The sequence below is a fragment of the Notolepis coatsorum genome (genome assembly GCF_963971535.1).
Source record: "Notolepis coatsorum genome assembly, chromosome: 5".
In the NCBI taxonomy this organism is placed as follows: domain Eukaryota; kingdom Metazoa; phylum Chordata; class Actinopteri; order Aulopiformes; family Paralepididae; genus Notolepis; species Notolepis coatsorum.
In genome coordinates, this window is record NC_140169.1 from 35,927,016 (window position 1) to 35,942,450 (window position 15,435).

Consider the following 15,435-nt stretch of genomic DNA (forward strand, 5'->3'; position numbering starts at 1 on the left):
ACAATACAAAATAATGTTGCTTGTGCAGGGCCATCTTTACTGGACACTCCGTCTTGTGCCAATCAGAGTGTGTTTGAGCACTACCCCGCCCGCACTGGTACACTGAAAAACTGCATTGACTTTATGATCAGTGTTATGTACTAGAGGCCTGGTCACTCCTGTGTCACCAGGGCAGGCAGGTGAGGGCTGCCAATTAGCCAATTAGTGCTGATTGGTTACCTGCTGGGGTGCTTCAAAGGCAGACCCAGAAACACACATGCACGTTCTGTGCCTAGTGAAAGAGCTGTCAGGTTCTTACAGTCCTTGTCCGTTGGGTTACCAGTACATTAGCTTATAGTTATATTAGTAGTTCCTTGGTTTAGTAGCATTTTTGAGTTAGAGCACAGGGTTTTGGTGTTGATTACACATAGGTTGCGTACCCATGAGCCAGGGTCGTAACAATTGGGCGCTCGTCCGGGATCTTTTACCCCTAGCACTTTGTTTGGTGATTTTTTTTTTGTGTTGCACGGGGTGTCATCATATTATGGTTTGGGTGGTGTTCGTTACACATGGTGTAACGTGGGGGCTGAGCCATTTTCATCAAACAGGTGAGTATGCCGTATTTGTTTGTAATTTGATGTGACTACTTATGCTGTTAAAATATATAGTTTAGTAGGCACCACATGTAGATAGGGATATTATTTTCTGGTTGTTGGTTAGCGTCCGGTGCACCGCGTACTCCTGGGGCGGTCAATGAAATGATTGTATATGATCTTTGACTGGTAGCAGGTGTGGTTGAAGAAAGTTAGGTCTACAGGGCATTAGTTTAAGGGTAGGTAGGTTAGGGCGGCCAGGAAACACAGGTAGTGTGGTAGGGCTTGATTTAGTGTTTCTTAGGGTAGACATGTGATAGGCCGGGGTTTTCTGCAGTTTAGACGTAGAAGCATATGTGGTCACATCAGGTTAGAACTTAGAAGGCGCACCTGTTTGGAATATTTTGTTGGATTTATTTTGTTTGTTTAAGTGTTTGGTGAGCATACCTGGTAGCACCTAACACCCTGCGTGTATGACACGTCTATTTAGGGTGGGTGTGTTTTTTTTTATTTTTTTTTGTTTGTTTGTGCAACCTGGAAAGGTGCGCTCCGTAGAGCTCACATTTCCACCGCGTCCCTTTATGGTTGTTATTATTGGCATCAGCATTCTTCATGGTTCTTCAGTGGTTCTTCGTGGTTCTTCAGTGGTTCTTTAGTGGTTTTTCAGTGGTTCTTTGGTGGTTCTTCGTGGTTTGTTAGTGGTTCTTAGTGACTGTAGGGTAAAGTGAGTAGCTTGTGGTGACTGGTACAGTAACGATGGCTACCATTAAGGATTTTGTTGAGAACCCCTCTGACGAGATGTTGGGAAGGTTTTCCAAAGAGCAGCTTCTGAAGCTTGCTGTGCACTACAATGTGGAGCTTACTGCCAGTGAGAAGCGGTTAAAAACGACTGCCTTGGGGACTTTGAGGGCTATACTCATTGAGGAGCAGGTGATTGTGGCAACGGTGGATGAGCTTCTTTTGTCTGAGGTGTCTCCACAACTCTCTGGCGTGGCGGAAGGTGTTGCCATCGATTGGGGGCCTAGGGAGTTGGCATTTAGGGAAAAGCAGCTACAACAAGAGCGTGAGTTTAAGGAAAAACAGCTACAACAAGAGGAGAGGAGAGATGAGAGAGAGCGGGAGCTTAAGGAAAAACAGCTACAACAAGAGGAGAGGAGAGAGGAGAGAGAGCACGATCGTGCAATGAAGGAGCTTGCATTTAAGCATGCTGCCTTGCAGGCGGGTTCTCTGCATCCAGAGTCACGTTCCGGGTTTGATGTAGGCAGGAATATTAGGATGGTGCCACCATTCTTTGAGAAAGACGTGGAAAGATATTTTCCCCTTTTTGAACGGGTGGCAACCACATTGAAGTGGCCTGATACCGCCTGGACACTGCTGCTGCAATGTGTTTTGGTTGGTAGGGCACAAGAAGCCGACACTGCTCTGTCCCTTGAACAAAGCGCTGATTATGAGCTGGTTAAAGCTTCCATATTGAGGGCTTATGAGTTGGTCCCCGAGGCCTATCGTCAGCGTTTTAGAGGTTATCGTAGGCAGGAGGGGCAGTCTTATGTTGAATTTGGAAAAGAGAAGGAGAACCTGTTTGACCGGTGGTGCACCTCGCAAAAAGCAGAGTCAAGGGAGCAGCTCAGACAGTTGGTTCTCCTAGAGGAATTTAAGAGGTGTGTTCCTGATAACGTTTCCACACATCTAAATGAGCATAAGGTATCGAAGATAGCCGACGCTGCTGTCTTGGCTGATGAGTTTGTGTTAACACACAAATCTGTCTTTGTAGAGGAGGGCCGTGTGGAGTCCAGGGGTAGTAGGCGTCCTTCTCAGGGGAGCCGGTTCCCGGCACCCGTGTCTGCTGGTCGGTTTACTTCGACTCCTAGGCAAGGTGGCTCTGCTAGTGCATTCCCAGGGGGGGTTATCTGTTTTTACTGTAAGGAGCCTGGTCATATCGTTGCTGGATGCCCTGTGCTTAAGCAGAAAAATGTAAAAACGGTGGCTCTGGTAGAAATCATAGACAGGACACCTATGCCGACATTAGAGGGTGGGGTGCGAAGTATCAAAGGTGCAGACAGGGAGCTAGAGGGCTCCTCAACATTTAGGATGGATGGATTTGTTTCACTGGTTGGTGAATTAGGATCAAGGCAGGCTATTACAATATGGAGAGATACAGGAGCTTTCCAGTCTCTCATTCTGGATGGGATTTTGCCATTTTCGGAAGATTCTTCATTGCATTCCGGTGCCATTGTTCAGGGCTTTGGAGGAGGCTTTGTGAATACTCCTTTGCATGAGGTCTCGCTAAACTCTCCCTTAGTATCAGGCAATGTTGTCGTAGGAGTGTGTTCTCACATTCCCATAAAGGGGGTGTCCTTCATTCTAGGGAACGATTTGGCCGGTGGCAAGGTGCTGGCTACTCCAGTTGTAATTACCGTCCCTGTAGTTTCTGAGGTTCCTGATGAGCTCGCACAGAAGCATCCAGGAGTGTTTCCTGTGTGTGCGGTAACACGCGCAATGTCAAAGGTCAAATGTGACACCCATGAGGTTGTTAACTTAGATGGTGATATGACACTTAGTGACACGTTCTTTGTTGAGTTGAAAAGTGGCCCTGATGAGGGGTTTGGTAAGGTGATTCCGTCTCATGAGCAGTTGGTACTAGAGCAAAACAAGGATGTCTCCTTGTCGTCCCTCTTTGAAGAGGCGGTTTTAGAGGATGAAATGGTAGATACGTCTCAAGGATACTTTGTTAGCAATGACGTGCTCATGAGAAAGTGGACACCACCTAACCTGTCCAGTCTGGATGACTGGGGCAGTGTGTTTCAGATTGTTGTTCCAGCCGTGTATCGTCCTGATATACTGCATCTAGCACATGATCATGATCTTGCTGGTCACATGGGGGTCAGGAAGACTTATGACCGTGTGCTGAGACATTTTTGTTGGCCTGGTTTGAAGTCAGATGTGGCACAATATTGTCGCTCGTGCCATGTGTGTCAGGTGGTTGGTAAACCAAACCAGAAGATCCCTCAGGCTCCTCTGCAGCCTATCCCTGCCGTTGGGGAACCTTTTGAGCGGATCCTCATTGACTGTGTTGGTCCCCTCCCTCGAACTAAGACAGGGAACCAGTACCTTTTGACTATTATGTGTGCAGCGACCCGTTTTCCTGAAGCCATTCCTTTACGCAAGATCACAGCCCCAGCTATATCCAAAGCTCTGGTTAGGTTTTTTTCGACTTTTGGTCTACCAAAGGTCATTCAATCAGATCAAGGGTCTAACTTCATGTCCCGTCTCTTTGCTCAGGTCCTCCAGCAGTTGTCTATCCAGCATTGCCCTTCCTCTGCCTATCATCCAGAGTCCCAGGGGGCGCTGGAGAGATTTCACCAGACTATCAAAACAATGCTGCGGGCATATTGTACGGAGTTCGACAAAGACTGGGATGATGGAATTCCTTTGCTTCTGTTTGCTGCTAGGGAGGTAACCCAGGAGTCTCTTGGATTCAGCCCGGCTGAGCTGGTGTTCGGCCACACAGTGAGGGGTCCTTTGAAACTGCTGAAGGAAAAGTGGTTGGCTGACCAGACTCCTTCCTCTACTAATTTGTTGGACTATGTGTGTGACTTCAGGCTTAAGCTTAGTAGAGCATGTGAACTAGCGAAAGAGAACCTAAAGGTAGCCCAAGGAAAAATGAAGGTGTGGTATGATAGGCGGGCCCGACATAGGGTGTTCTCACCGGGAGACAAGGTGTTGGTTCTCTCGCCTATTCTTGGGTCTGCATTACAGGCTAAATACAGTGGGCCATACTCCATTGAGCGCAAAGTTGGTGAGGTCGACTACTTGATTAAAACTCCCGACCGCAGGCGCAAGAGTAGATTATGTCACGTCAATATGTTGAAGGCGTACAATGATAGGGCTCAGATTGACCAGTCAGGGGTCAAGCCTGTGGCTGTTCTAACAGTTTCTGCATCTCCTATTGTAGCCGACTGTTCTGTGTCGAAGGAGATTTCTCAGGGCCGGTTGCCAAACACCCAGATACTAGGTGACTTGGACTCACACCTGTCGTACTTACCACTTCCTGAGCGTACGGATGTGGTGCGCCTACTTAGACAGCATACACGTTTGTTTTCTGATGTCCCTAGTCGTACTAATGTACTCGAGCATGACATTGATGTTGGTAGTGCAGGGCCAATTAAGCAACATGCCTATAGGGTGAATCCGGAAAAACGAAGGATCTTGAGTAAGGAAGTAGACTATATGCTGAGACATGGCATTGCGGAGCCCAGTTCTAGTGCGTGGAGCTCCCCCTGCCTGCTTGTTGATAAGCCAGACTGCACTCATCGGTTCTGTACTGATTTCCGTAAAGTTAATGCAGTAACCAAGCCGGACTCGTACCCTCTGCCTCGGATGGACGACTGTATCGATCGGGTGGGTTCAGCAGCCTTTGTAAGTAAATTGGATTTGCTAAAGGGATACTGGCAGGTTCCGCTTACTCCGCGAGCACGTGAGATATCCGCTTTTGTCACACCAGAGAGTTTCTGCCAGTATACAGTGATGGCCTTTGGCATGCGAAATGCCCCAGCGACATTTCAGCGGCTAGTGAACAAGGTCCTGGGTGGGGTAGCGTTCTGTGAGGCATATCTGGATGACCTGGTTATCCACAGTTCCTCTTGGTCACAACATGTGGAGCATCTGGCCGAAGTGTTCAAGCGGTTGGGTGATGCTAACTTGACAGTTAACCTTGCGAAATGTGAATTTGGACAGGCCACGGTTACCTACCTGGGTAAGGTGGTTGGACGTGGGCATGTGTGCCCCGTTACAGCTAAGGTGGAGGCTATAGTGGGCTTCCCTGCTCCCATCACCAGGCGGGAGTTAAAGCGCTTCCTAGGTATGGCAGGGTACTATAGGAGTTTCTGTAGGAACTTTGCTTCTGTTGTTGCCCCTTTGACCAATCTGCTCAGTCCTAAGGTACCTTTCGTGTGGACTGAGACTTGTCAACAGTCTTTTGAGAGCATCAAGGGTATTCTGATTAGCGCTCCCGTTCTGTCAGCTCCCGATTTTCAACTGCCATTCAAGTTGGCAGTGGATGCTAGTGACCTCGGTGCTGGAGCCGTCCTCCTGCAAGAGGATGCATTAGAGGTGGAGCACCCAGTGTGCTACTTTTCTAAAAAGTTTGACAGGCATCAACTGCACTACTCTACTATAGAGAAGGAGGCGCTCGCTTTGGTTCTTGCCTTGAACCATTTTGATGTTTACGTGGGATCCTCCAGTTTACCCCTTGTTGTGTATACAGACCATAACCCTTTGGTTTTTCTTCGCAGCATGGTGAATTCGAATCATCGTTTGATGCGATGGAGTTTGTTCCTCCAGGCGTATAACTTGGATATTCGCCACATTCGTGGGAGGGACAACGTGCTAGCAGACGCCCTCTCACGATCGTAGTACCGGTGTTTGTGGTACCCGTTATCGCTGTTGTGGTAGAGGCCCTGACAACTAAGGGGTCACAGTTGTTTTTGTTTTGTTTATGGGTTGTTGTGTAGTGGTTGCCTCTTGGGCAACCAGTTTGGTGGGGGAGGTGTTATGTACTAGAGGCCTGGTCACTCCTGTGTCACCAGGGCAGGCAGGTGAGGGCTGCCAATTAGCCAATTAGTGCTGATTGGTTACCTGCTGGGGAGCTTCAAAGGCAGACCCAGAAACACACATGCACGTTCTGTGCCTAGTGAAAGAGCTGTCAGGTTCTTACAGTCCTTGTCCGTTGGGTTACCAGTACATTAGCTTATAGTTATATTAGTAGTTCCTTGGTTTAGTAGCATTTTTGAGTTAGAGCACAGGGTTTTGGTGTTGATTACACATAGGTTGCGTACCCATGAGCCAGGGTCGTAACAATCGGTGCAGAGATTCAAACCTGCAAATCATTAATGGTGGTTCCCTGTTGGTAACGTTACTGCTAGCTTTCAGAATCATGTTAGCGCTAGCGTACTGTAAATCCTCTTAATGGATTATCAGGCAATCTAGCCCATTAGCAAATGCAACCTTTATAACAAACGTTGGTTATCTTAACCCTTTCACTGTAACTGTCGGTAGTGTGATAGTAAAGGGTTAATCTTCTGTAGTGTGGCAGTGAAAGGGTTAACTTAACTATCAAAGCAATGGCTTATGGCAGCAGATTGTCAAGAGGCTCATCCTGTAGTGTGCTATTCAGTGTGTCTCAACTCTGACAGCAGAAACTGTTGCCCACAGGTTTGTGGATCGTTAACGTTAGTCTATTTGCTGCCCAAACCTTGAACTGACATCATGTATATATCATGTATCATGTATCATGTATCATGTTCAAGTTTCAAGTGTTTGTTTTCTTTGTCACATATAAGGTACATGTACATTATAGCGAAATTCCCTCCTGAGATTGTGCTTCATACAGTAAAAAGGTAAAAGAATAAAGACCAAACACTATACAAAACTAAAATGTACAATATGCAAACAAACTAAATAAAAATGTGCACTACCTCTTCTACCTAATTTTTTCAAGAAGAAATAGATAGAATATGGTGTAACGTTTAAAAGGTGTTTAAAGTGAGTGTGTGCATGTGGATGTTGTGTGCAATGAATGTAGAATGGATGAGATAGTGTTACATAGAGTCCACATTGACCTGGGGATAGAAGCGCCTTTTGAGTCTCTGTACTGGCCATGAGACTCCGGTAGCCTGACCGCAGCAGTGCAAAGAGGCAGTTGTTTGGGTGGCTAGGGTCTCTGACTCTTCTCTTAGCCTTGGCTCTGCAACGCCTGTGTTGAGGAATCACTTTTGGTTGCCCCAAACACTAGCCTTGGTGAGAGCCAAGGGGCTACGGCCCCCACCCCTCTCTACACTTAAGCCCAGTGTCCCCTAGTCCTCTGAGATGGTGTTCCCTTGTCACACATCAGGTTTGCTAAGGAAGCGGCTGATGACTGACAGGTCCTAGTGCAGACCGTGTTTGGAGGTCTGGTCAGGGGTCAGTTAGTTGTCAGGCAGGTAGAGGTCAGGCGGAGAGTCATAGTCTTACCGGGCAGTTCTGCGGCCGGGGCCTCTGGAGCGACCTCTGGCTCTGTGGAAGAAAAACACACACGTTACATCCAGTGACGCAGCGGGTCACCAATGAATGCCAATACTTACCAGGAAATACAATTTAATAAAACATTTATATCAGTAGCAAAAAGGTGGATTCATTATATTTCATGGATAAAAAACAATGTGGATGAAATTAGTTTAGGTGGGTTTACCCTCCACTATACCACTGATTATATCACTCACTGACCACGCATGTTGCATTACACACACACACACATACACACACACACACACACACACACACACACACACACACACACACACACACACACACACACACACACACACACACACACACACACACACACACACACACAACATGCACACAGGGACAGATAAGATTAGTCATATCCTATCTTATCTGATCAGATAAGATGAACTGGTCCTCTCCCTGGGAATCCTGGAGACTGGATTAGGAAACATCTCCAATGTTTTGAGGACAAGGCCTTATCTAATTGTTCTTTCCAGAAAGACGTTAAGAGGCTGTTAAGGGGCTCCAGTGAACCATTGAGATGTTGTTAAGGGGCTCCAATAAGCCATTAAGAGGTTGTTCAGGGTTGCTTTGAAGTCATTTAGAACTCGCTGTAAAGAAGCGGTTTACTGGTCATCCTGTGCCAGTTGTATCCAAGTTGTTTGGAAGGTTGTCCCCATGACAACAAAGAGATCATAGAAGAGATATGAAAGGTTGTGTTGATGTGCCAACTTGCTCATCAGGAGCAGTTAGGGGTTAAGTGTCTTGCTCAAGGGGACAGGCCAAGAGGAGACTGAATCGGACAAGGAACCCTAGTTTGTTATGCTACTACAGCTTTGTTGAAGACTTTTAGAGGTTGTCTAAGAGGTTGACATAAAATTAGCCACTTTTTTGTTTACCTATAGGAGCCTCAGTGGCAGCAGCCTCTTCCTCTGCCACAGGAGCTGTCAGAAAACAAAACAGCAGTCATCTGGTAATCAGAAGGTTAGGGGGTTAGGGGTAGAGCTCTACCGCCTGAGCCACTGTCTAACCCTACCCCCTAACCTTCTGATTATCAGACAACTGCTAAACTGTACCTCCTGAGCCACTGTCGCCCTGTACTATGTAGAAGTGGTCTGGAGGTTGTGCTAAAACAGCTTTGTTGAAGACTTTTAGAAGTTGTTTTAATGAGATGAAATGAGACACATTTTAGTTTACCTATAGGAGCCTCAGTGGCGACAGCCTCTTCCTCAAACGCAGGAGCTGTCAGAAAACAAAACAGTGGTCATGTGGTCATCAGAAAGTTAGGGTGTAGGGTTAGACAGTGGTCAGGGGGTAGCGAACTTCCTCCTGAGCCACTGTCAAACCCTACTCCTAAACCTTGTGATTACCAGATGGCCTCTCTATCTCCTGAGCATAGGCGGCGGTTGAGCTGGACATTAGGGTAGGCTACTATGGGATGGGACTCGCTCGGAGCGCGCAAAATGTTCCCTTTTTCTTTTTTGCTTGCACGCAAACGGTGCTGTCCAGGTTGCGTCTATTCGAAGACCAAACAACTCATGCTTGGTACAACAGTTCTGAACCCGAACGCGGAACTGCAAGTTTGTTGGTAAAAGACTACACGCGAAATCGGAAAGTGGGGGTGGGGCTAGACCATGGAGGGTTTTGAAGACCAGACTGGCATCGGTTAGTTTGATGATGCGGCGTGATTGGTTACTGCCTGCAGTCTGGAATGTTAACGGCCACCAGACCTACTGCCATTGACACCTTGGTTGGCCGACCCTTGCGTATTGTCACCACCGGGCTGCAGCAGCCCACACACACACACAATATCGTAGCCTAGGCTTCCTATAATAATGTGCAGACTGGGTCGGCATTGCCTCCCCGTGCCTTATATACCCGCCGCCTATGAGCCACTGAGCCACTGTCTAACCCTACCCCCTAACCTTCTGATTGCTAGATGACAGATCTACTCTCTTGAACCACTGTCTAACCCTACCTCCTAACCTTCTGATTACCAGATAAGACGACCGCTCTACCTCCTGAGCAACTGTCCCCCAATACTATGTAGAAGTGGTCTGGAAGTTGCACTACTACAACTTTGCTGAAGACTTTTAGAGGTTGTTCTTAATGACATGAAATTAGACACTTTTTTGTTTACCTATAAACAAGCCTCAGTGGCAGCAGCTTCTTTCTCGACCGCAGGAGCTGTCAGAGAACAAAACAGCGGTCGTGTGGTAATCAGAAGGTTAGGGGGTAATGTTAGACTGTTGCTCAGGGGGTAGAGCTTAGCCTCCTGAGCCACTGTCAAACCCTACCCCTAAACCTTCTGATTACAAGATCACTGCTCTACCTCCTGAGCCACTGTCTAACCCTACCTCCTAACCTTCTGATTACCAGATGACCGCTCTACCTCCTGAGCCACTGTCCAAACCTACCCCATTAAACTTTTGATTACCAGATGACTTCTCTACCTACTGAGCCATTGTCTAACCCTACCTCCTAACCTTCTGATTACCAGACGACCGCTCTACCTCCTGAGCCACTGTCTAACCTTACGCCCTAACCTTCTGATTACCGGATGACCACTCTACCTTCAGAGCTGGTGTTTAACCCTACCCCCTAATATTCTGATAACCACGACTGTTCTACTGTACCTCCTGAGCCACTGTCGCCCTGTACTATGTAGAAGTGGTATGGAAATTGTGCTGCTACAGCTTTGTTGAAGACTTTTAGAGGTTGTTTTAATTACATGAAATTAGACACTTTTTAATTACCTATAGGAGCCTCAGTGGCAGCAGCCTCTTCCGTGACCGTAGGAGCTGTCAGAGAACAAAACAGCGGTCGTGTGGTAATCAGAAGGTCAGGGGGTAATGTTAGACAGTGGCTCAGAGGGTAGAGCACTGCCTCCTGAGCAACTGTCGAACCCTACCCCTAAACCTTGGATTACCAGATGACATCTCTACCTCCTGAGCCATTGTCTAACCCTACCCCCTAACTTTCTGTTTACGAGATGACCGCTCTACCTACTGAGCCAATGTCCGAGCTGATAACATTCTGAATACCAGATGACCTCTCTACCTTCTGAGCCACTGTCTAAACCTACTCCCTAACAATGTGTTTACTAGACGACCACTCTACTGTACATTCTGAGCCACTGTCCACCTGTAACCCTTCCAGCTAACCTTCTGATTACAAGATCACCGCTCTACCTCCTGAGCCACAGTCTAACCATACCTCCTAACCTTCTGATTAACAGACGACTGCTCTACTCTCCTGAGCCACCATCTAACCCTACCCCCTAACCTTCTGATTACCAGACAACCGCTCTACCTCCTGAGCCACACTCTAACACTACCCCCTAACCTTCTGATTACCAGATGACCTCTCTACCTCCTGACACACTGTCTAAACATACTCCCTAACAATGTGTTTATTAGACGACCACTCTACTGTACCTTCTGAGCCACTGTCCACCTGTAACCCTACCAGCTAACCTTCTGATTACCAGACGACCGCTCTACTCTCCTTAGCCACCGTCTAACCCTACCCCTAACCTTCTGATTACCAGACGACCGATCTACCTCCTGAGCCACTGTCTAAACATACTCCCTAACAATGTGTTTACTAGACGACCACTCTACTGTACCTTCTGAGCCACTGTCCACCTGTAACCCTACCAGCTAACCTTCTGATTACAAGATCACGCTCTACCTCCTGAGCCACTGTCTAACCATACCTCCTAACCTTCTGATTACCAGACGACCGCTCTACTCTCCTTAGCCACCGTCTAACCCTACCCCTAACCTTCTGATTACCAGATGACCGATCTACCTCCTGAGCCACTGTCTAACCCTACCCCATAACCTTCCGATTACCAGACGACGACTCTACCTCCAGATCCACTGTTTAACCCTACCCCCTAAACTTCTGATTACCGGACGACCACTCTACCTCCAGAGCTGGTGTCTAACCGTACCCCCTAATATTCTGATAACCAGACAACTGTTCTACTGTACCTCCTGAGTCCTTGTCACCCTGTACTATGTAGAAGGGGTTTAGAAGTTGTGCTGCTACAGTTTTGTTGAAGACTTTTAGAGGTTGTTTTAATCACATGAAATTAGACACTTTTTATTTACCTATAGGAGCCTCAGTGGCAGCAGCCTCTTCCGTGACCGTAGGAGCTGTCAGAGAACAAAACAGCGGTCGTGTGGTAATCAGAAGGTTAGGGGGTAATGTTAGACAGTGGCTCAGAGGGTAGAGCACTGCCTCCTGAGCCACTGTCAAACCCTAACCCTAAACCTTGTGATTACCAGATGACTTCTCTACCTCCTGAGCCATTGTCTAACCCTAACCCCTAACTTTCTGTTTACAAGATGACCGTTCTACCTACTAAGCCAATGTCTAAACCTACCTCATAACATTCTGATTACCGGACCGCTCTACCTCCTGAGCCACTGTCTAAACCTACCCCTTAACATTCTGATTACCAGATGCCCTCTCTACCTCCTGAGCCACTGTCTAAACCTACTCCCCTAATAATGTGTTTACTAGACGACCACTCTACTGTACCTTTTGAGCCACTGTCCACCTGTAACCCTTCCAGCTAACCTTCTGATAACAAGATCACCGCTCTACCTCCTGAGCCACTGTCTAACCATACCTCTTAACCGTCTGATTACCAGACGACCGCTCTACTCTCCTGAGCCACCGTCTAACCCTACCCCCTAACCTTCTGATTACCAGACGACCGCTCTACCTCCTGAGCCACTGTCCTAGCTCATAACATTCTGAATACCAGATGACCTCTCTACCTCCTGAGCCACTGTCTAAACCTACTCCCTAACAATGTGTTTACTAGACGACCACTCTACTGTACATTCTGAGCCACTGTCCACCTGTAACCCTTCCAGCTAACCTTCTGATTACAAGATCATCACTCTACCTCCTGAGCCACTGTCTAACCATACCTCCTAACCTTCTGATTACCAGACGACCGCTCTACTCTCCTTAGCCACCGTCTAACCCTACCCCTAACCTTCTGATTACCAGACGACCGATCTACCTCCTGATCCACTGTCTAACCCTACCCCATAACCTTCCGATTACCAGACGACGACTCTACCTCCAGATCCACTGTTTAATCCTACCCCCTAAACTACTGATTACCGGACGACCACTCTACCTCCAGAGCTGGTGTCTAACCGTACCCCCTAATATTCTGATAACCAGACAACTGTTCTACAGTACCTCCTGAGCCACTGTCACCCTGTACTATGTAGAAGTGGTTTGGAAGTTGTGCTGCTACAGCTTTGTTGAAGACTTTTAGAGGTTGTTTTAATCACATAAAATTAGACACTTTTTATTTACCTATAGGAGCCTCAGTGGCAGCAGCCTCTTCTGTGACCGTAGGAGCTGTCAGAGAACAAAACAGCGGTTGTGTGGTAATCAGAAGGTTAGGGGATAATGTTAGACAGTGGCTCAGAGGGTAGAGCACTGCCTCCTGAGCCACTGTCAAACCCTAACCCTAAACCTTGTGATTACCAGATGACTTCTCTACCTCCTGAGCCATTGTCTAACCCTACCCCCTAACTTTCTGTTTACAAGATGACCGTTCTACCTACTGAGCCAATGTCTAAACCTACCTCATAACATTCTGATTACCGGACCGCTCTACCTCCTGAGCCACTGTCTAAACCTACCCCTTAACCTTCTGATTACCAGATGCCCTCTCTACCTCCTGAGCCACTGTCTAAACCTACTCCCCTAATAATGTGTTTACTAGACGACCACTCTACTGTACCTTCTGAGCCACTGTCCACCTGTAACCCTTCCAGCTAACCTTCTGATTACAAGATCACCGCTCTACCTCCTGAGCCACTGTCTAACCATACCTCTTAACCGTCTGATTACCAGACGACCGCTCTACTCTCCTGAGCCACCGTCTAACCCTACCCCCTAACCTTCTGATTACCAGACGACCGCTCTACCTCCTGAGCCACTGTCTAACCCTACCCCATAACCTTCCGATTACCAGACGACAACTCTACCTCCAGAGCCACTGTTTAACACTACCCCCTAAACTTCTGATTACCAGATGACCTCTCTACCTCCTGAGCCACTGTCTAAACCTACTCCCCTAACAATGTGTTTACTAGACGACCACTCTACTGTACCTCCTGAGCCACTGTCGCCCTGTACTATGTAGAAGTGGTTTGGAAGTTGTGCTGCTACAGCTTTGTTGAAGACTTTTAGAGGTTGTTTTAATCACATGAAATTAGACACTTTTTATTTACCTATAGTAGCCTCAGTGGCAGCAGTCTCTTCCGTGACCGTAGGAGCTGTCAGAGAACAAAACAGCGGTTGTGTGGTAATCAGAAGGTTAAGGGGTAATGTTAGACAGTGGCTCAGAGGGTAGAGCACTGCCTCCTGAGCCACTGTCAAACCCTACCCCTAAACCTTGTGATTACCAAATGACTTCTCTACCTCCTGAGCCATTGTCTAACCCTACCCCCTAACTTTCTGTTTACGAGATGACCGCTCTACCTACTGAGCCAATGTCTAAACCTACCTCATAACATTCTGATTACCAGATGACCTCTCTACCTCCGAGCCATTGTCTAAACCTACTCCCGTAACAATGTGTTTACTAGACGACCACTCTACTGTACCTTCTGAGCCACTGTCCACTTGTAACCCTTCCAGCTAACCTTCTGATTACAAGATCACCGCTCTACCTCCTGAGCCACAGTCTAACCATACCTCCTAACCTTCTGATTAACAGACGACCACTCTACTCTCCTGAGCCACCATCTAACCCTACCCCCTAACCTTCTGATTACCAGACAACCGCTCTACCTCCTGAGCCACACTCTAACCCTACCCCATAACCTTCCGATTACCAGACGACAACTCTACCTCCAGAGCCTCTGTTTAACACTACCCCCTAACCTTCTGATTACCAGATGACCTCTCTACCTCCTGACCCACTGTCTAAACATACTCCCGAACAATGTGTTTACTAGAGCTAGACGACCACTCTACTGTACCTTCTGAGCCACTGTCCACCTGTAACCCTACCAGCTAACCTTCTGATTACCAGACGACCGTTCTACTCTCCTTAGCCACCGTCTAACCCTACCCCTAACCTTCTGATTACCAGACGACCGATCTACCTCCTGAGCCACTGTCTAACCCTACCCCATAACCTTCCGATTACCAGACAACGACTCTACCTCCAGATCCACTGTTTAACCCTACCCCCTAAACTTCTGATTACCGGACGACCACTCTACCTCCAGAGCTGGTGTCTAACCGTACCCCCTAATATTCTGATAACCAGACAACTGTTCTACAGTACCTCCTGAGCCACTGTCACCCTGTACTATGTAGAAGTGGTTTGGAAGTTGTGCTGCTACAGTTTTGTTGAAGACTTTTAGAGGTTGTTTTAATCACATGAAATTAGACACTTTTTATTTACCTATAGGAGCCTCAGTGGCAGCAGCCTCTTCCGTGACCGTAGGAGCTGTCAGAGAACAAAACAGCGGTCGTGTGGTAATCAGAAGGTTAGGGGGTAATGTTAGACAGTGGCTCAGAGGGTAGAGCACTGCCTCCTGAGCCACTGTCAAACCCTAACCCTAAACCTTGTGATTACCAGATGACTTCTCTACCTCCTGAGCCATTGTCTAACCCTACCCCCTAACTTTCTGTTTACAAGATGACCGTTCTACCTACTGAGCCAATGTCTAAACCTACCTCATAACATTCTGATTACCGGACCGCTCTACCTCCTGAGCCACTGTCTAAACCTACCCCTTAACCTTCTGATTACCAGATGCCC

The 15,435-nt window shown here is 47.5% G+C and overlaps 1 protein-coding gene across 7 annotated transcripts in view; it reads right to left on the reverse strand.

Annotated features, from left to right (window-relative positions):
- Positions 1–15,435, reverse strand: part of LOC311227921 (uncharacterized protein) — a 196,265-nt gene that overhangs the window by 45,147 nt on the left and 135,683 nt on the right. For 4 of the 7 annotated variants that reach the window (XM_084313783.1, XM_084313785.1, XM_084313784.1 and 1 more), the window contains exons 6-8: positions 8,814–8,858; positions 8,516–8,560; positions 7,581–7,622 (exon numbers count right to left, since the gene is read on the reverse strand). In XM_084313783.1, the coding sequence (XP_084169909.1) occupies positions 7,581–7,622; positions 8,516–8,560; positions 8,814–8,858 (132 nt within the window). The remainder of the gene's footprint in view (positions 1–7,580; positions 7,623–8,515; positions 8,561–8,813; positions 8,859–15,435) is intronic. The other 3 variants (XM_084313787.1, XM_084313786.1, XM_084313788.1) reach the window with 3 other exon arrangements.